General features: G+C 41.8%; 2 protein-coding genes across 3 annotated transcripts in view; one reads left to right on the plus strand and one right to left on the minus strand.

The window, feature by feature from the left end:
- The window catches only part of cops4 (COP9 constitutive photomorphogenic homolog subunit 4 (Arabidopsis)), a 520,559-nt gene that overhangs the window by 389,152 nt on the left and 109,623 nt on the right, over window positions 1–21,784 (plus strand). The window lies entirely within an intron of this gene.
- Window positions 1–21,784, minus strand: part of LOC126395745 (aryl hydrocarbon receptor-like) — a 36,298-nt gene that overhangs the window by 13,138 nt on the left and 1,376 nt on the right. For both annotated transcript variants that reach the window (XM_050053439.1, XM_050053437.1), the window contains exon 2: window positions 17,504–17,682. In XM_050053439.1, the coding sequence (XP_049909396.1) occupies window positions 17,504–17,682 (179 nt within the window). The remainder of the gene's footprint in view (window positions 1–17,503; window positions 17,683–21,784) is intronic.

Consider the following 21,784-nt stretch of genomic DNA (forward strand, 5'->3'; position numbering starts at 1 on the left):
GATGCCACACAGCTGGTTCAATATCAGCAAAGTTTCCCTTTATATTCATTGTCTTGTGTGGCGATCAGCAGTGATGTGGTGGTTCACTTTTACACTGTGATCTGTAGCCTATAGTTCGGCTTTAGCTTCTAACTATCTTTGTCTTTTTAACCTGTTGTTGCTGCTGAGTCAGTTTGACATCCTGGATATATCCTTCAAACACAGACTGTAGACCCCTCTGTCTGCTTCTCTCTGACATCACTCTTTCACTTCTCCAAAAATATGATTGTTCAGGGAGTGCAGTTAGTGACAGTGTGGGCTCCATGCTTACTGCGACAGGTAAATTCTCACAACACAGAACTAATAAAGAGTGAATATTGGACTCATTACTCATCAGGTGGACAAAAGAGTTTCTAAACTAATCACCAAACCTAAAAACAGTCACCTTCTCTTTGGTTTGTCTTCTCAGCTGGCCAAACTTTACTCTGTAATCAAAGACTCGTCTCTACACGCTACAGCTCCGAGAGACGAGAAACAACACTGCTGGGTATCCAGTATGTTTATGCAACACTCACTGCATCCCTGCTTATGTTTCACTGGTTTATTTGTGCAACAGACAAAGTATCAGTGACGAATGCAGGCAGCTTTTACCTCCATGTGAAGGACAGCAGAGACCGCACACACAGAAAGTGACAGTGTGTGTTTTATTGTGTGTAAATGCATGTGCAAGTGAAGCTCTCTGCTATGAGCATGTAACACTGTCCAGAAAATCTTTCTCAACCCAAGTCAGATTTATTTTGGTCAAACAGGATGGAGCAGCATTTTTTCTGTTGTGTTAAAAATAAGTGTTTTTTTAAGCAAAATGTTGTGTAATCTAATCTGTGATCACTGGCTTCAAGTCAGCTCAGCGATACCTCCTTTCCTTTCCTTACAGTAATGACTCTATGGCACGCTAACAAACTTCCCTCACCCTCCCACCGCTCGCCCTCCCCCTTTTAAAACAAACCCACTGGATCTGCAGGAATTTGTCCTGTCATCTCGGTCAAGAGCTGCTTTCTGCAGAACTCAGAAAGAATCTCCAGTTTGTTATTACAGCGTGAACTGAGACCAACTCAGGGGGTCGGCTCCGACTGGTGCGATACATCAACATGTCGGCAAGTGTTACACTCAGTGTGATTCTGGAAAATTGGACACAATGTGTGACACAGTAAAGAGATGTTAAACACTAAACAAATTCGACAGTTTTAACCAAAAAGTCTGGTTTAACCTGAATCTGTAACCTGACCTCCCCTCCTCCCTTCACTTCCACCCTTTCCTGCCTCCCTTCCTCTTCCTCCACCTCTCCTCTTGCCCCCCGTCTTCCTCCACTGCTCAGCACTGCAGTTTTAAAGGAAGAGGGTTCACACGCAGAGTCAGCGCACCTCGCCAAAGTCGGGGGGGGCCTGGAGAGACGAGGAGGAGGAAGAGGAGGGTGAAGAGTGGAGAGCTATAACCCTTCAGACTCTGTGGAAACTAAAGCTGCAAATATGCTTCATCACAACTGTGTTTCAGATGGTCGAACAGCTCCCCCACATACACGCAACTATACACTTTTGCATACACACTCACTGGCCACTTTATTAGGTACAGCCGTTCAGCACAAATAACTAATCAGCCAATCACGCGGCAGCAGCTCAATGCATTTAGTCATGTAGACACGGTGAAGACGAGCTGCTGAAGTTCAAACGCAGCATCAGAATGATGAAGAAAGGTGATTTAAGTGACTTTGAACGTGGCATGGTTGTTGGTGCCAGACGGGCTGGTCTGAGTATTTACTGGGATTTTCAGCACAACCATCTCTAGGGTTTACAGAGGATGGTCCCAAAAAGAGAAAATATCCAGTGAGCCAAAATGCCTTGTTGATGCCAGAGGTCAGAGGAGAATGGCCAGACTGGTTCAAGATGATAGAAAGGCAACAGGAAGTCAAATAAGCACTGGTTCCAACCAAGGTGTGCAGAAGACCATCTCTGAAGCAACAACACCTTGTCCAACCTTGAAGCAGATGGGCTACAGCAGCAGAAGACCACACCAGGTGCCACTCCTGTCAGCTAACAACAGGAAACTGAGGCTACAATTCACACGGGTTTTCTCACCAAAACTGGACAATAGAAGATCGGAAAAACCACATTCAGATGGAAGCATGGATCCATCCTGCCTTGTATCAACGCTTCAGGCTGCTGCTGCTGGTGTAATGGTGTGGGGGAGATTTTCTTAGTACCAACTGAGCATGGTTTAAACACCACAGCCTACCTGAGTATTGTTGCTGACCGTGTCCATCCCTTTATGACCACAGTGTACTCAAGGCGTTCTTGAGATTTCATGTTCATGAAAATGGGACGGTCGAAAGTGGCAGCATATAAACATGCTGGCATTGATAAAAAAAAATTAAAAAAACTGAAAAACTCAGAGGCATATGATTTCAATGGATCGGACAATTTGGAAGTGGTTCTACACTCCTATCCCAAACTATAAATGTACTTAAGAAGCGACCGTCCGAAAATGTGCACTGTTTTTAAATGATAGTCCATAGCCATGCCATCAGCTCTGTGAGCGACTGTACTGTGGTGCTTTGAGCTAAATGCTAACATCAGCCAGGTTCTATCCAACTGCAGCACAAATTTTAACTGAATTTAAATAACATTTACATTGGCAAAAGAAAATGCAAATTAATGCTATTTCCATCCACTTCTGTTATATAAATATTCAAGTTGAGTGCATCGACATCGACAGCTGGTGGAGCTAATTCTCCAGTCAGTGCTGTTAAACCAAAGCAGAGAATGAGATGATGGAATCAGAAGAGCTCCAGTCAAATCTCGTAGATGGAAAACCATGTGGAAGAAAGAATGATGGAAAAATGCACTTTCTGTGTTTCATGTATCAATGTGAGGAAGGTTAGAGTCTCCTCATCGCTCTACAAAGAGCTGAGGCCGCATTCACAAAGCTTCCTCATACCAAGAGTTGTTCCTAGTGAAGAAACTTTAAGAAATTCTTGAATTGTGACGTTTAATTTCCCCTTAAAGTTAAGACTAGGTCCTTGTCCTTGTTGCATCTTATCCCTTAAAGAGTCCCTAAGGTGAAAAACTGTAGAGGAGGACTTTTAAGAGGCTGAAGAGTTTCTTAATTATGTCCATGATTTAGTATTATATTCCTTTGCAGTAATTAAATTAACTGTCTTAAACTGTAGTTCAGTCAGGAGCACTTTAGTCAAACAAAACTTTTTTTTCCATTTGCAGTATTATATTTGGCGGTGTGGCTCTGTTCGGGGGCCTCTCTGCCTTTAGGCCTATGTAGAAAGCCTAAGGCGTAAAGCACACCTCTCTGCCCTTCCACACCAAAATGAGAAAAGCCTGAGGCAGAGAGAGCAAACCTCACTGCCCTTCCACGCGCCTACATGGAAAGCCTTAAGACAGAGAGCGCAAACCTCTCTGCCCTTCCACGTGCCTACGCAAAAAGCCTTAAGGCAGAGAGCGCAAACCTCTCTGCCCTTTCACACGCCTACATGGAATGCCATAAGACACACAGAGAGCGAACCTCTCTGCCCTTTAGGGGTGAGTCCGTGTACACATTTACACATTTACACGTGTTTGAGATCATAAACGGTTATGAAAAATTAGTACACAAAAAAGGTTTTTTTTTTTAGGGGGGAGGGGAGAGATACTAATTGTTGACTAACTGTGATAGACTGTGAATATGACAAGAAATGGTGTGAGACTGGGTTTGGCAACAGGTCAGTAGCCTACGTGCACTGTTCTATTAAAACGTCGCGGTCGTTAAGGGGGTCGTTCGCCAGTGGGCTACAGTGAGCACCGGGCCATCAAATCACAGCATCCGCGTAGAGAGGAGACGGAATTGTTTGCACTTTTACGCACAGGTCGGTGGTGAAGTGGCGCACATGACTCGTGCTACGGACGGACGGACGAGCCACGTATCTAAAACAGGTAATACATCTGGCTACATCTTTCCCACATCAATTATCCGTGATCGCCTTGACCCGCGTGCGTAAAAGCACACACAATTCCATGTCCTCTCACCGCAGATGCTGTGATTTGATGGCCCGGTGCTCATTGCCCACTCTTATAAGACCCAATAATAATAATAATAATAATGATAAGTTACTGTGACCCTATATGCCATGCCTTTTAATAAAATTACCAGAGGAGTTTGTGAAAAACAGGTAAAGTCAGCCTGAATTACTCGCGTGCGTCCCTGATGAAAATAGCTGACATGCATGGGAAATACAGCTTCTACAGGCTCGCTATAGCTTACTGTCAGGACTCAGGGACCAGAATTCGGGATGGCGACCGTCGGAATGGCGATATTTCGGAGTGGCGTCCTGTAACCATTGGTTAAATGGCCCGTTTGGTTGGTATTCGGATAGTCTCGCTCACCAGACCTTTCTCAAGAAAAGAAAGGTCTGGCTGGGCCGACTCTCACTTTAAGATTGGAGAAAAAAACGCCCCGGCTGCTTGTATTTCTTTCAACCAATCACAATCGTTCTGGGCGGTGACACAGCAACGGTGCGCTTGCAAAAATATTGCCGGGGGGAAACAGGTTTTGGTGTAACACGCCCACAAAAATATCGCCTACAGGACGCGAACCATGGCAGAAAAATGGCTACATCCCCACAAGATCAAACACCGCAAAAGTTAGTAAAGGACGTGTTGAAAACTGCTACACAACCGGAGGTGGTATGGCGGGACTTCAGCGGGTGGCTCGTTCCGCCCAATGAGAGACTGATCTATGCAGCGAACTTCCGCCCACTCAGACTAGTATTCGGATAACTGGGGCTTTACTGGTATAATGCAATAGCACCACCCAGCGGTGAAACCCATGTACACGTTTACACGAAAAAAATGACCCACTCTAAACGTTCAGAGATTTTTGTACCTACTGCCCTTCCATGCTCAAACGAGGAAAGCTTAAGGCAGGAAGAGCAACAGCAAAGACCCCCCGGGTGCAGAACAGAGCAGCATCAATGACAAACAGAAATGACAGTGATAAGTCAGACACAACATGAAAAGGAGGAGCTGGGGTGGAGACGGGCTGCAAAACAGCTTGCAGAGGCCGTAAATGAGATTTGCCAATTGGTTGCATAGAAAGGAATCATGTGATCTATCAGCTGACTCCCTCCCATAAGTTGATCAGGCTGACATCGTGTCCTGTCTGAACTAACACTTTGCTCAACTTGTGCTTTGGCAACACATGAAATGTCACAACAGTAAAGATTATTGAATTGAACTGAACTGAATGTCGAAAATTTCAGATCAATCCATCCAACAGTTGTTAAAATATTTCAAAACTGATTCAGTGTAAAGACGAGAGGTTCTAAAAGTCAGAATAACATGTACAAAGTAAACTTGACCAAACTTGACTTTTCACATTTTGATTTTTACAGTTTCATGTCTCACTAAACAGATCACTAACCATGGCTTAACTGCAAATACTTTGCAACTTTTATCTGATAAAACTCAGAGGCTGCGTGCTGTGAGTTTATGGAGGCAAGCCGCATATCTGAGTATCATTTCTGCTTATCTTGCAGTCATATACTCCTTACAACCGTCACATCCTTCCTGTGTTCAGAGGTGTCAGACTGCACTAACCGACTGTCTGCGGAGGAGATGAACTCTGCTCTGGTTTGGGGTTCGGTTAAGGTTAAGCTGTTGGTTAGCAGCAGACAGTCTGTTCTGGTGATAGAGGTTTTTGTAGGTTAGAGGTTGCGTGTGGTACACCTGTTTTTGTGGTCGTGCTATTAAAGATATGACTACAATAGGACACCTGTGATCTCATTTGAGAAATCAGGGAGAGAATGTAGAGAGTTACTCAGCAGGTGTTGAGTCTGTGAAGAACTCCAGAGGACAGAGAATCAAAAAAGATTTGAAGTTCACAGTGTCTGCATTTAACAACAGCAAAACTATATCAAAACACACTCATCACAGCATCTCTGGCCTGCTCATGACTCAGCAGAGCAGATTTATCTCGCAGGAAAGTGCAGCTGGAGGCCGAGTTAATGACAGCGCTGGCCTCGCCGTAACCTCGTTATCGACAAACACAGGAAGCAGACATGAACAACCAGCTCTCCCAGCCCTCCCCAGTCCTCCCTGTGGTGTTAGACTTCCTGAGTCGTTCAGACTCTGGACTCCGTTGCTATGGTGACAAGGGTTCGCCATGGAAACTCCTGGTGATGGCAGCAGCAGCGGCAGCAGCATCACCTGGGACTCATTCACTGGAGGAAACAACAGGCTAGTCTGCGCTCAACCCTCCTGCACACACACTCACACACATTAGTTTCCTTTATAGTTTACAATTAATACTTTCTTTCTACTTATTCAGCTTGCTGACCTTTTGACCTCATGTGCATACACCTGCAAACAGATAAATGATGAGGCTTATTTTTACTTTTATGCACCATATTCAGTTTATTTAGTATTTTTGCCAAGACATTAGTTTTTGAAGTTCACATTTGAACAGAATTAAGTTTATTTTAAAGTGTACTAAGGTTTATTTCATCAGATCAGGCAAAGAAGTCTGTGCTCAGGTCTTTGTAACAGCACTCTAGCATAAGTCCTGCATTCAAAATCTTACTTAAATAGAAGTACAAAAGTATTAGAATCAAAATATACTCAAAGCACTAAGAATAAAAGCACCAGTTACTCAAAATGGCCTGTTTGAGTGAAGACAAAGGAGCAGAAAAGAAGCGCTGCTGGGTCTTAGTAGTCATCATATACAGGTGATACTTCAGGTGTTTATTCCATCTTGTGAAGGGCTCATTGCATGACTACAGTACACTCCCAATCAAAACAATATAAAATGCAAGAGTCTTTCAAAAACAATCTGAGGCACATTGTGGGGTTTGTGCAAAAATTAAAATGCCTTTATTTTACATGGCAATGTAGACCAACGTGTTGCCACTCACAGCTCTTCATCAGGGTCGTTGTCTGCTGTAGCTTACACACCTGTGTTATGTGTTTTTAAAGGAGAGGAGACATTTTATATTTTTTGATTGGGCGTTTACTTTACTCACTCAATGAGCCCTTTGCAAGATGGCCACTTTCTGTATTACAAATTATATTGTTGGATTATAATCAGTGATGCATTCATATTCTGATCACTTTAATGTTGCAGCTGGCAGAGGTGGAGCTAATTTTAATCACTTCATAAAATGTTGGGTATCTTGACCTATGATAATACATCCTAATAAGCTGCCAGGACCCTATTGTTATCCTCCTTCTTCTTCTTCTTCCGAGGAAATCATACTTCCCATGCGCGAAAAATCACCAAACTTTGCACAAAGGTCCAGTCTCATGCCAGATTGCCTCAGCTGCTAAAACAGGCCAATAGTCCTGATGGTGGCGCTACAGCAAGCGTCTAAAGTTCAAAATTTTGAAAATTCATAACAAATCAACCATATGTGCTACAACTTCACAACTTTCATCAAACTGTAGCCTCAATACTGAAGAAACTTTTGTACATTCAAACCTATTAAAAATTATGAAGTCCATCACTCTGTTTTTTTCAAAAACTGTAAAATTTCTTAAACCTATCTCCTCCCACAATTTTTGCTCAATTGACACCAATTTTCTTGCTACAGAACATCTTCAGACTGTCCTACACAAACGATCCACACAGATTTTTGATTTATCGAAAATTGAGCCTACAGTGCATCAAAATGTTTGACTGTAAACGGTATTGTAAACATATACTTGCAAATTCTTGCTAAATACATTTTCAATGTTCATTAAAAAAAATGACAAAATTTTGGAGTCATGGTAGATGATGTTTGGAAAATATCAGAATTTTATCTCAAAAACTGAATTTTTTACAGCATTTTGAATTTCGCTCTCATGCGAACAATTGGAGTCAATGCAAAAATGGCATTTTTAAACATCAGTTTTTCACTTATGGAGCCAATAAATCATTGTTAAAAACAAATTACCAACATCTCCATGCTGTCTAGATGCAATTTGTGTATTTTCGGATTTTTGTCTTAATAACTGAATTTTTGACAGCCGTTTGAAATCTGCCTTTACACACTAACAGCTGCTGTCTTGCACACAGGTGACTGGCTTAGTCAGTTTGTGAAGCTACATGAGACATTTCTGTTTGCCAATTATTTTTTTCAATTAATCTGACTCTGCAAAGTAATGCTAAACTTACACCAAACAACTTTTCAAGTGATTTCACGAAGGCAGACAGATTTCCAATGTCTGATTCATGAGCTCCATTGCTTGATGTAAGGTGGTCATAAAACCCAGTCTGATCTGTTCTAAAGGAACATTTCACAGCTGGATAGATGGTCTTTTCATAAAACTGTGCTGTCTATGCAGCAGAAAGACACAAATACTTTTGAAATTGGTGCAACGTGATCAAAGAAAACAGAGAAAAATGGCTGTGATATTTGCTTTTGCTCAGGAGATAGAAAACCTACAACTACCAGAATGCATCGGATGCTCCCACTAGTGGGGGGCGCAATGCGAGTTGCCCTTGCAAAATCAATGTGGTGGCTGACTGGTAACAAAGAATCTCAGATTACAGTCAAACAATAAGCTAAAATATGTTTCAGAAAATAATTTTGTAGACAAAGAGGCAACACAGTGCACAGCCTTCGTTTTTCCACAGTACAGGAAACAATGTGGCATCCACTTCCTGTTCACAAACTCTCATATTACAGCTAAACAGGGCACTAAAATATGTTTCTGGAGGCATTTTACGCGAGAAATAGGTGGATATGAGAACAGAATGTTGGTTTATATTTGATCAGCACTGCTTAGTTTTACCATTTGGTCTGAGTTTGAGAGAGAGAAGAGAGAGGCGGCTGTCTCTCTCAATCAGCTTCTACACTCTTTCTGTCCATGGTGACTGTGCATGTGGCGGAGGGAATTCAAAAGTACTATGTGAAACTTGTAAAGCTCGAGAAACAGCCCAAAAATCTGCAGATTTGAGCTGAGAGATGAGCAGGGAAATCATCAGATGGTGATCAGTTTACCACAGTTCATTTACACATACGACAAACACTGTTATGTTTTTTATTTCCTTAAAATATTTAAACTAATAGACTACAATAGTTCAGCTGGTAGTGTTTGTATTTGTTGCCCCTGCTGTTGCAGAAAACGGTCTGTTGAGCCAATATACACTCGCTGTATGTTCCCCTTTGTTCGGTCGCTGTCGTCTGTGTGAGCCTGTTTAGTCTGCTCAGTTTATTTTAAGTTATCTCCGCCTGAGTTTAGTTGACCTCTTTTATGGTTCCAGAACTTTTGTTGCACATTCTGTAAACTGTTCCTTCGTTTTCATGGTTGAATAAAACCCTCTTTTCTGAAAATCCCCCTCATGCCTGCCAGCTCGCTTCCTCACAGAGGGTTTGATTCACTCGGGTTCAGAGGAGTTTGTTGACAGTGCTTCACATACAGTAAGTGGACTGTGTTTCCATGTGTGCTTAGGACAGACAACAGAGGCACTGACTGTGCTCTGTGTCCAGCGCTGTGCAGAAGCGTCTGCGGGGCTGACGTCAGCCTCCAAAACAACAATAAAGCATTACTCACTCACACACACACACACACACACACACACACACACACACACCACCAGACAAAAACAATCTGAAACACGTGAGGACGCACACAACATATAAACACCTACCAGATTTTCAAAATGTTCTGATTTTGTTGCCTTAAAAACTGAGACTCAAGAAGAGAATCTGACTTTTCTAACTTGAGGAGCATGAATTCATATAAACTTTGAACTATAACAGCACTTCCCTGTTTTTGTTCCTTCTTCTTGATGTAACTACGTGTTCAAAACAACCAAACACACTTCACCTATCAATTAACAAAAGACAACAGAGGTTGCGTGAGGACTGTATGAAAGTTTTGTGTTATTTTTAAGGCTTTGTTCAGCATCAACCGTAATGGGGCTAAAACATCAGGCCCTGAACAAACATCCTCCACAATCAGAGGAAACTGCTGTGGAAGATTAGATGGAGAATTCCATGGAGAAGAAATCCAGGAGGCCACAGAGAGGTCTTTTCTCTAGAAACAATGAAAACTGAAACACTTTCATCCTGGAGAATTTGGGTTCGACTGTGTTTTCAGCTTGTCTCAACCTTGCTTTAGTTTTCACCCCACTGCTGATTTGAAATCCAACGATCAAACACATCGCTAGATTAAGTCACACTGTTGTCTTGTGTGCATGTCACAAAGGAGCAAGCTAGCTTGGAAGATGGAAACGCTGACACTCAGCAGCTGAACATATTTCCATTACTCTGTTTTTGTCGGGAGGAAAGATGACAAGAACATGGTTGTTGCAGGTAGCGGCACTAAGACTTTCCACTGTGAAAACCACAACCTCAAACCTCCTGAAACACCAGAACAACAACGTGGAGCTCCAGGAAATACACACCACCAAAGGTGAGCCGTCCTCAGCCTCAGAGGATGTCTGCAGCCTGACACTGGCAAAACAACCAAAGCTAGCTAAACCAAAACTAATGAAGTTTGTGGATGGATATGTGCTGAATGAAATGTTGCCTGACTCTCCATCTTTCAGACACATCTTTGGGAAAATACCGGTCACAGTCAACAGAAGACCCCCAGGCGAAATAAATCATTTGCAAGCTATCTAGCATCAGCTGCACTTACTGGAGATTACCCTGACATTAACACAGAGGCGCACAAGCAAGCGAATTCATGCAGATGGCGTGTGAAAAAGTCTCCAAATTCACAATGAGCGACAACAACATTCACAGAGCAATCGAGCCCTGATTGAGCCTGAAGAAGGGCTTGCTGTTGCCCTGAAAAAAGGTTCAAGGTGCGCGAAGCTTCACCAAAATAAAGCCAGGCGAGCAGTTTTTCAAGCAAGCAACATGACGCTTAGTTTGTTAACTGATGCATGGAGCAGGTTGGGACATCTTCATTGGGAAAAACTGAAACAATCTGTTGTTTACTCATTCATTCCTGCAAACATCAGGCTAAGCGCAGGCTAAGTAAGGCTCTATTTTGGCGAGGCTTCATGCACCTCCAACCTAGTTTCAGAGCACCAGCAAGCCATTGCTCAGGTACGATAGGCTCTCGTAGTACGCATGGTCCCACACATTTTTTCATGGACAACATTTCCAAACTTTTCCATAACTTCCCCAGGTCCCCATAATAAAGAATTTATTTTTCCTGCCCCACTTGCCCGACGTTTTCAAACATATCAGATTCAAACTCTATTCACACATTTCAGCTAGCTGACAATATGTACGTGATGGTAAACAAAACGCAGTCACACATCAACACGTTAAAGCTACATCAAGTCAACAGCTAAAGAAAATGTATTGGCTGTGCTAATTTTGACTAATTCCATGACTTTTCCAGGTTGTCCATGACCGTGGGAACCCTGTGTATATCCAGACAACTTTGACACCATCTGCCAGAGTTCCCTTGCCCGCTGTGTTAGGAAGTGTGAAGATCAATAAACTACAGTTTACACTGAATATAAATATCATGGATGTATATAAAGAAAAAAGAGTGTTGGAGGTGGGTTCCCGTTCATCCTGTGAAAGTTGCTCAGTGGCTCATAAAGCCAAGAAAGCTCAATTCCAAGGTGTGAAATTACCCAGATCACCTGCATCATGAACCTAAGAGAGCAAGCACGAAAGAGACTTCTGCCAGCCGAGTGGCTAATTTCCGGTTTAGCGCTGCGCTAACTTGAATGGTGATAAAATGAGTTAATCATGCAGCTCTAAACTTTGCAAATACTATCAGATCGAATGGATCAAATGCCGACAATGACAGCAGTAAATTTACAGGGGTTGTAATGCTAAAAAAATGTATCCACTGATTTAGAGACGTCTCTTCACGTTGTGTGTCTATGAGAAAAAGTCTTTTTGGGCTCGATGGCATCACGTGACAGACCCAGAAGTTGTAACTCAATGTTCCGCCACTACGTCACATCGGCTTCAAAGCTCAGCACTGTTCCTGGGGACTTGATAATTATATGTAAAGACTTGCAGCGTCAGACACCAACGAATGAAGCCTTCCTTTAACGTCGGCATGATACGCGGCCGGTTGCCGTTATAGTTTAACAGCGTTCGGTGGCATCAGGGGGAAACGCAGAAGGTTAAGTTAAGGCAGCGAAAGTCCGAGTAGGGCGGGCAGGAAAGGTGGTGGATGGGTCCTACAAACACCATCTTTCACCAGGGAGAGCAGTGTTCATGTCCTGTAAAATGATACAGCCAAACCCTGTTCTTTTTTCCAACACCGAACCAAGTGCGTTAGTTGCCTAAACCTATGCATGTGTTAGCTGTTGAAGGAAATAAAAGCTTCAATTCCCATTGTTGTACTGACATAGTGCTTTTATTTTGAAAGAGACTGTATGTAAACTGTAAATTTCCTGTGAAAACAGAAGTGTATTTTGAAAATAGACAATGCATGTAACAGGCAGAACTTGACACGGTGTCCCATAACGTCAACAACCAACACACCCAGGGTACCTTGCGTGTCGTATCTGGACATGACCAAACGTCGATATGTGACGAGGTCGTAGTGACAATGTGTTGCTGGGTGACATTAAAAACAAGGCACAGCTGCGCTTGATGACAGCTGGTGTGCGCTGTCGGGCTGGAGAACATCAAAGTTGAGGAGGAGATAACGGCACGGGGCAGAGCGTGCTGATGAAGATACAACCTCCATCTGATTGGCCTCATCTCCTCGTACCTCACCTCTCAGCTCTTTCTATTTTGATTCCCCTCACTTTTTCGGTAACCTTAGTGTAAGCTGAATGTGTGTAACTAAAACAATCTCCATATCTAGAACAGCTTCTATCTGGTATGGGTGGTTATATAATGGCGGAGCACAGTGTGATGCTGCAGTGTGTTCGCCGCTCAAACGTCTCCATTCACAAACACTCTCCATCTGCACTGCCTTGTCAAGAAGCCCTCATGTCGTGCCACCGTGCTTTAGAGCTTCTGGCCCTCCTCTTCCTCCCTCTGCGCCCCCCCTCTGCTCCATCAACGTTAGTGATCAGCTGGCTGATAGCAGGGCGAAACGAGGCACAAACAGAGAGGGGAGGCCTGCTGGACTCTGCTGTTCCTCTGGTATAGAATCTGTGGCCATGATGGCACTGGTTACTGTGCAATTTTGTTCAAACTGAGCCCACGTTTGGGTCCATTTTAGACGACAGCCAGTGGAAGCATCGTGGCTTGCTTTGACTGAAAGCACAGGAATATTTTAAGAATAACTCCACTTTTTTTTTTATACATAAAGGTCAGTTTACAGAGAACTACTCAGTGCTACTGCTGTGGCTCTGGAGGCGATTTATGAGGCCTGAGAAAATGAGTACGTTTGGGCTTGCAGACTATGGCCCTGTCTTACACCCGACGCAAAGCAGCTCACAGCGCTTTCAGACCAACGCAGTTGCACCCATGGGCATGTAGGTCTTGAAATGAGGTGTGGTCATGTGCATTGTTGGTGTACTGCCATTTTGAGGCAGCAGAAAGCAACTGTGCCATTGACCAACAAAAACCCAGTCTGTAGTGAGAATGGCATGAGTTTCCTGATATATTGTAAAATGAGAACATAGGAGAGATCAGAGCAGAGGTGCAGAGCGCCCAGATTATGCACCGTTTAACCGCAAAAGTGGAGTTGGACATGCCCTAAATGCACTTGCACCATGCATTATGGGTTGTTTAAACAGGGCACTATGAATTTATAACAGAAAGTTACAAACTTGGTGCGTGGAGGTTGAAAGATGTGTGTGATTAGCAGGCAGCGAGGGTCTAATGAAAGATGCAATTGAGCTGTATCATGGGAAATGTAGGATCTAGTGTTTTTGGAGTTTCAGCCATACTTGAGACTGCAGTTGCAGCGATATACCAATTTCAAGGTATACTGTGTTATAAAAGTTGATGGTTATCACACCGTGTACCGTGCTTATCTATGATATTGCGAAAGAAAATGCAACTGGACCAAGAATCTCAAAGAGGAGACTTTTCACACATAGTTTCAATTATAGTAATAAAACATTTGTTCAACCAAAAATAACCCGTCCGTTTCATTGCTTTAGGGTCACTCTGACTGATAATAATATAAATTCTATAACACTGTGATACTGTGAAACCAAGATATTTTCTGAGGCCGTGAAAATCTCACTCCGTTGCAATCCTACTATGTTCTGAATATTAGGGATATATCTGCAACTGCTGATTCGTTTTTGACTGCTCTTTTGATCCGTCTTTTTTGAGTGTACTAACTTCACTAAAGTGCAGTATTAAATTGTTGGAGTGCTCCTTCAAAACTCACAGAGAATGTTTAAAAATGTAAATAAAAAATAACCAGCTGAGCTCATGCACTATGGCAAAACTTACAAGGAAAAGTCTGGTGTTATTTCATATTTTTCTTACTGTTAACAAATCCTATAAAAAGACTGAAACCATAATGTGTTAGTCCGTCTCTTAATACGTTATGACCTCCTTTCTGTGGCTCTCAGCCTTAAAAAATACGTAATTTGAAGCTGCAACAATCAATCAAGTTGTTGTCAACTATTCATTTAATCACCAACTAATTTGATAATCAATAAACCGGTTTAAATACTTTTTTATTAAGAAACAAAAGTAAAAATTCTCTGATCCCAGCATATTAAATGTGAGTATTTTCTAGTTTCTTTACTCCTCTGTGGCCGTAAACTTAACATCTTTGCATTGTGGACAAACACGATATTTGAGGACGTCATTTTAGGCTTTGGTAAACACTGTTCAGCTTTTTGTTTGTTTGTTTTTTCCAGTTTTTGACTTTTTATAGACCAAAGAACAAATTGATTAATTGAGAAAATAAACAACAGATTAATCATCAATGAAAATAATCCTAATATAGTTTCTTTTTTTTAAAAAAAAGTCTCTGTAGTTTCCTGAATCAGCTGCTCACTGTGGTTTTTCTCCAACAGGAGGAAATCGTGCATTTGTCTGGGACTATTTTCTGCAGTGGATTAATCCACATTTGGTGCTTTAGTGAGTATCTGTGGCAGCAGGACGGTGTATGTGGGACTGAGTCAGAATAATCTACAGTGTGTGTGTTCATGGTAACGAAGGAACATGTCACCCAGTGCAACAGGGTGGTTCACTGATGTGTGAGTCTTTGAACAACAATGGAGCTCTGCGGCACAGAGGAAGAAGATGTATCAGGCTCTGATAAAAGCACAATACTTGCTGGTTTTGGGATTTCCACGGGATTTGACAATAACAAAAACACAGAATATCACCAGACTCCTTCCAACAAAAATATCTTCACCTAGAGCCAGAACAAAGAGAGAGGAACTGCGCTTTAGGACACACATGTGATTAAGCTTACTTTAATCAGCTCCGTCACCTCAGTGCCACATTTTGACACCAGCACAATGTACCAGGACGGTTTCAGGCCGCTCACTGCCACCTTTGCCTGTGTGTGTGTGTGTTTGATCAGCATCAGAATAAGGACCTACTGTTCCCTGCCTGCCTGTCTCATGTTCCTTTGCATAGACTCCCATCTGCCCTGCAGCACACTCTCCTGTTTCCCTCCCAGCAGGGCCACTATTCATTATTCACAGTGTCAGGTTCCCTCTCTGACACCGCGAACGCTCACAGCTCAGCCACAAAAATGTCCGCAGCTGCATATTTGCACAACCGACACATCGATCCCACACAGACTGTCTCTCACTTTCAATATTTTACACACCAGTTTCATATAACCTTATTACACTTAGTCACTTCCAGTGGTGAAGGACGTACTCAGATCCTTTACGTGGGTAAAAGTGCAAATACCACACGAGCCAAAGTGAAAACCTTTTTATTCTCTTTGAACCAAATGTTTTTAAAACCAGAGGTCTTATTATCATTATATTATTATTACAGTTTTAAAAGTTTGGGCTCCTTCTTTTACTGTTTATACTTCTTCATTTTATTCTGTTGTCTTAACCTCTCTGTACAGCACCTTGAACTTATCGTCTTGTATAAAATGTGCTTTATAGATAAAACCGCCACACCACACTGTAAAAATACTTCACTACAAGTAAGAGTCCTGCATTGAAAATGTTACTATAATAAACCCGAGGCTTCAGAACAGGAGTCAGGTCACAGTGGCTAGGTCCATTATTGTATTCAGTCTGTGGTCGGCATGCACACTGCAAGTCTTACTGGTCTGACTTGTAGAGTACTTGCAGTAGTCTGGGGCCGTTAGTGGCCGTTTTGGTAAGGAACCGGAACCAGGGCGAGTGAGACAGGATCCAGAATTTGATGGATGCGCCCTTCCGTCAAAATAAAAGCACCAAGCTAATAAAAATGTGTTGAAACTTTTTAATTTAAAGAATATAATTTACAAGAAAAGCCCCAAGCCATTAAGTTAATCGATTTTCTTACACCCCTCATCACCCCAAATCGATGGTGCGCCAGAATTTAAAGTTTTACTTTGGTGAACACTTTTACTTTGGTGAATTTCGTGAATTCCGCATCCGCTCTCTAGACCGGAACCAGAATCCAGACAAAATTCAGAGTGAATAGAAACCAGGCTCTTCACCTTACGTGAAGAGCCTGGTGACGCGAGGCTAACTTGCAGAGACTGAGCGGCACAGTGTTGCAGCGGTTAGCATTGTTACCTCACAGCAAGGGGGTTCCTGGTTCGAACCCAGGGTGGGGGGTTCGAACCAGGAGAAAACCCACACTGACACAGGGAGAACATGCAAACTCCACACAGAAGAGCACCCCCACCCTGGGTTCAAACCAGGAATCCCCTTGCTGTGAGGCAACAATGCTAACCACTGCACCACTGTACCACCCAATGAGGTAAATGTATTTTAAATAATTGAAAGTTTGAGTACTCAATGCTGACAAATGTCCCCTGTGACTGGTATATTATTATATATTATATAATTAGGTTAATGTAAAAGCAGGATTTTACTGTTGTAGTTGGTTGTAGTGCTGAGTGAAAATATTGCTAAGGTGAGTCAACGAGGACCAATTAAATCAGACTCTAGTTCAGACCTCCTCCAGCCAAGGCCAATGGTGCATTCACTGGTGCATTCCATTATGATGGAAAAGCTGTTGTTGTTTTATTGTGGATTTTTGTATTATATGTTGCATTTATTGCATTTTAATGTGTTCTGATTGGCTGCTACCTCGGCCAGGTCTCTCTTATAAAAGAGATTTTCAATCTCAATGGGACTTCCTGGTTAAATAAAGGTAAAAATAAAATAAAGGAAAAGCAGCATTTTTATATATATGTGAAGCTGGACCTATGAAATGTTTCTGCATGAAAAATGAAAACTATATTAAATTATTGGGTGTTTAATTTCCTGTCGATAGACTAATTGTTTCAGCTGTTCTTGTACATTTTCACATTTTGCATGCACAAATATTAATTTGTAATGTAATTAAAGCTGTCAGATAAATGTTGTGGAGCAGAAGGAGAAAGAAGCATGAGTACAATACAATACTTGAGTACATGAACACTGGTCACCACAACTACCATGACACCATGAGGTCACTGACCGTGGAAGTAGCTCTTAACCTTGAGGTATCCCACACTGAGCCGGAGCACGGACAGCTTGTCCAGGCGACCTCTGACCTCCTCAGAGAACGGCAGCAGCTCGGTGAGTCGGTCCAGCTCTCCATTCAGACGGTCACGGTGGCGTTTGGACGGATTGGTCTTCACAGGCGGAGGCTTGACACTGAAACAACACACAGGGACAAAGAGCTGTTGAGTGATGCCTGCTTGCTAAAACATGTTTGCTCTGCTTGACGATCGACGACACACAGCTGGAATTTCCATCTCGAATCAAAGTGTGGGAGTTTTTGGTAACGAGGTAGATTTTTCATATCCTGTTAGAAGCTTCACATCTGAGTGTGCGTGGACGTAGGAGATACTGACACACTGACTGTTCCTGTCATGAAAAACAATACCTCTGGTAAAAAATTCCAGTGTTCGAATTTCTAAGAGACGATGTGGGCTGCTGCCCAAATAAACTGCGGACCACATCAAACGACACTTCAAGAGGCTGTAAGTGTGTCTCATACTTGTGTTATTACAAGACTGGAAAACCCTCAGAGTTTCAGTAGTTAGCACGCTCACTCATTCTGCGTTTGGGAGAAACACCTGCAAATATTAGATTTACTGAGACTTCATTACTGAAATAACGTCTACGAAGTTAGATGGAAATTAGTAGGAAGCAGTGGTGCTGCTGAACTTTATTTACATATTTAGGTACTTGTACTTCACCTGTGTCGTTACTTTTCCTACCATCTTTTAATCCACCACACTTGAGAGGAAAATATAGCACCATTTACTATCTTACAGGTTAAGTTACTTTATAGATCAAGATTTTCATATACAAAACACAGGAAGAGTTTATTAAATGTGATGTTTTATTAAAAAAGTACAGTTTAAACAAGTACTTAAATGATTAGTCAATGAATCAATTAGTCAATCTGTTCTTGTTGTTTTTGGAGCACAAATACAAAATATTTAATGGTTCCAGGTTCTCAATTGCAATAATTCTTAATAATTTTAATTCTTCAGTTTAAGATCAAAATAATTTGAATTTTGGGGGGTTTGAATGTGTTTATTGGACAAATCAAGGCATCTGGAGCACTTTTCACAGTTTTTTATAAATGTTTATAGTTTAATCAATGAATTAAAAATAATCTGCAAGTACCTCAACAACCAAAACAATCATTAGTAACAGCCCTTGTGTGCTTTATTGAGATCTGTGGAAGATGAGCTCTCGCTACATAATAGCTAGCAGGTTAGCGGGTTAGTAGGTTAGCTGTGGCGCTAAGCTACACAGCACTGTGGCTAGAAAATAGAGCATACAATAGAAAATGGAGCTCAATCAGTTATATTTTCTCTTCTTTATCTTTAAAAAGAACCTATCTTGTAATTTGTAAGTCAAGCTAGAGCCAACTTTTACTATAAAACTACAAGTAGGGCTGAGAACCATGCTAGCAGCTCTGTGAGGCTGAGCTAAATGCTAACACAAAGATGCTAAACAAGTCTACTGATCATCACTCTAGTTTAGCATGCTAACGTTTGCTAATGTTTAGCATGCTAACGTGTGTAGGAAAGTACAGTAGCTAGGTACATTTTCTGAAGTACTACACTTAGGAAAAATATTGAAATACTTGAACATTATTTAAGTATTTCAATTTTATGCCTTTTAATACTTCTACTGCGGTACATAAAAGAAATAATATAATAACATACTTTTTACTGCACTACATTTGACTGAAAGCTTTAGTTACTTTTTAGACTAAAAACATTAAATATATTATTGGTACATGGTACATTTAGCTGACATTATTTTTACCTTTTTTCCTGAGTTGTATTTTGCAAGCATGACTCTTACTTGTAGTGGACAGAGCCCAACTGATACTGGACTTTTTTTAGGCCGATGCCGATACCAATATTGGGGAGTATAATAATTCTGATATTGAAATACTGGTCGATTATACAGTTATATATAAGCAATTATCCCTCAAATACTTGTGACAAACATACTGGAGGCAGGATATTTTACCTTTGAACAATAAACTTTATTGTCAAAAATGACATTAGTGATCAACTACTCCGACAGTATTTGCATATGGATTCAAAACTTCAGCTGCAAATTTGAAAAGTTATTTACTCAACAGAAGACAGTGTCCACCACAAACACAAAGTACAACTGAGGCTGATGGCAATGTCATTAGCTTGGTCCTAAATGGTCATCTCTAGACGGTATCCAGAGATTTGCAAAAACTCCTGTGAGATATAATGTGCCATTATCTTTCCCCAACCCTTATCAAGTGCCTCGTGACCGTCTTAAACCAAAGTCTAACAAATCAAAGTTTTGCCCTGATGGTGACACTAAAGTAAAAGTCAGAGGAACACCAAATTTAGCAGGATTCATCCTCCGGGGAACATGGAGGTTTGTACAAAATTTCACAGCAGCCCATCAAACAGTTGTTGAGATAATGACGGGCCCACTGCTGCTGAAGCTAGCGTGGCTAAAACAAAACAGACATTAGGAGTGGAAAAGCTGAATGTAGAGTTACATCATGAGTTTGAGACGGCATGCATCTGTTAATCTTTCACTTGGCCTGCACCTTTATTACTACAAATTACCACAATGTAATTCCTCTCCAACATGTCGGGGCGTGCAGCGGCCCTGTGAGCCATTCCTCCCTGACTAAACACAGATCTGAGGACAGAGATGGAGGGAAGAGGAGAGACAACAAAGCAGGCTGGAATGAGGAGATAAATCACGAGGAGCACAGAGAGAGTAAAACGTCAGAGGGAAAACATCAGGACTCAGAGTGGAGAAAGAAATAAAGGAACAACTGAAGAAATGTAATGATTATAGATAAAATAGACTCTGTTGGGAACTCTGTCGCAGCTGTCGAGTCAGAGGTTTGGCCTGTGATCACCGTCCTCATTGTGGTAAACAAAAGTTGGACACAAGCAACAGGCAGCTCATGTATCTTAGACGGTAATTTGGCACGAAAGGACGTTGGTGTAAAGACGTGAAGATTTGGGCACAGATGAATCTGCGGAGTCTTTTTAAAGTGTCATCGTCTGATCTGTCATCTTTGTTTTCAGAGTCGTGGATGAAACGTCTGAACTACACTTAAAGTTCAATTGTTCTAATTACACCAGGAATCCCGACGCTACTTCATTCAATAATAATCCCAGGAATTACACACAGTTCTGCCTCCAACCCTGACGATGTGTTTGCATAATACTTTGCAAAACACAGCCTTACATTGGCATTTGTTCAGTTATGGAAAACTTTCAGTATGAAACCCGCATACCTGCATGTCTGGAAAACTGCACAAACACAGGTTTAACTTTTAATTTAATTTAAAGGTACAGTACACCCTGTCTGGTACAGGTGGGAATCACCAGGGGCCCCTTGATACGATATTATCATGATACTTAAGTCACAAATAAAGATTCACAACAATTTTTCTGCTGCTACCGGATATGTTGATATATAACAACTTATTTAGCCAATAACTGATGCTGCTATCAATATATCCACTCTTTTCCCCTGAATCTGATTATTTAAAAGCCGATATTGGCCGATACAGATGATGTACCAATATTATCAGCACGTTGACTGATTCCAATATTTCATTTTAAGCCAATATCGGCAACACAGATGACCTGCCGATACTATTAACATGTTGGACAATTCTGATAGTTCATTTTAAAGCTGATATCGGCCGATACCAATGACGTGCCGATATTATTGTGCATCCCTTGTCACAGTACGATATCACAGCTCTGCAGAATCATATCATTAGTACAAAATATGAATAAACTGATAAGCTATGCTTTATTATTGTAGAGCAGTGATACTCAACTAGCCGGCCGTGGGCCAGACACAGTGCCATGTGGCCCCCCAACCATTTTCTAACTCACCATGACAATGAGTTGATTCAAGATAGGATTTTTTTATTAATATAAATAAGGAGCCTGGGTGCATAAGGAGCATCAAATTAGAGCTTGTTTACTAAGAGTGCCGGGGGATGACCCCCCTGACCCCTGACAGACGTCCAGGCTAAGCCCCTTTATGTCCTCAAATCCTAGAAACACCTCTGTGTAAACCTGACCTGTGCCATGCTTCTACAACTGGCCCCTAGCCACCTGTCGTCTTGCAAAAGTGGCCCCTGGGCAAAGCAAGTTTAGTATCCCTGTTGCAGAGTAACCTACCCGTCAGAATATAAAGTAACTGAAATCAGCTCCAGCTTTACGAGCTTGAATAATGAACATAAATATTTATAATCCAGTAA

Source organism: Epinephelus moara, chromosome 9, assembly GCF_006386435.1.
Source record: "Epinephelus moara isolate mb chromosome 9, YSFRI_EMoa_1.0, whole genome shotgun sequence".
In the NCBI taxonomy this organism is placed as follows: Eukaryota; Metazoa; Chordata; class Actinopteri; order Perciformes; family Serranidae; genus Epinephelus; species Epinephelus moara.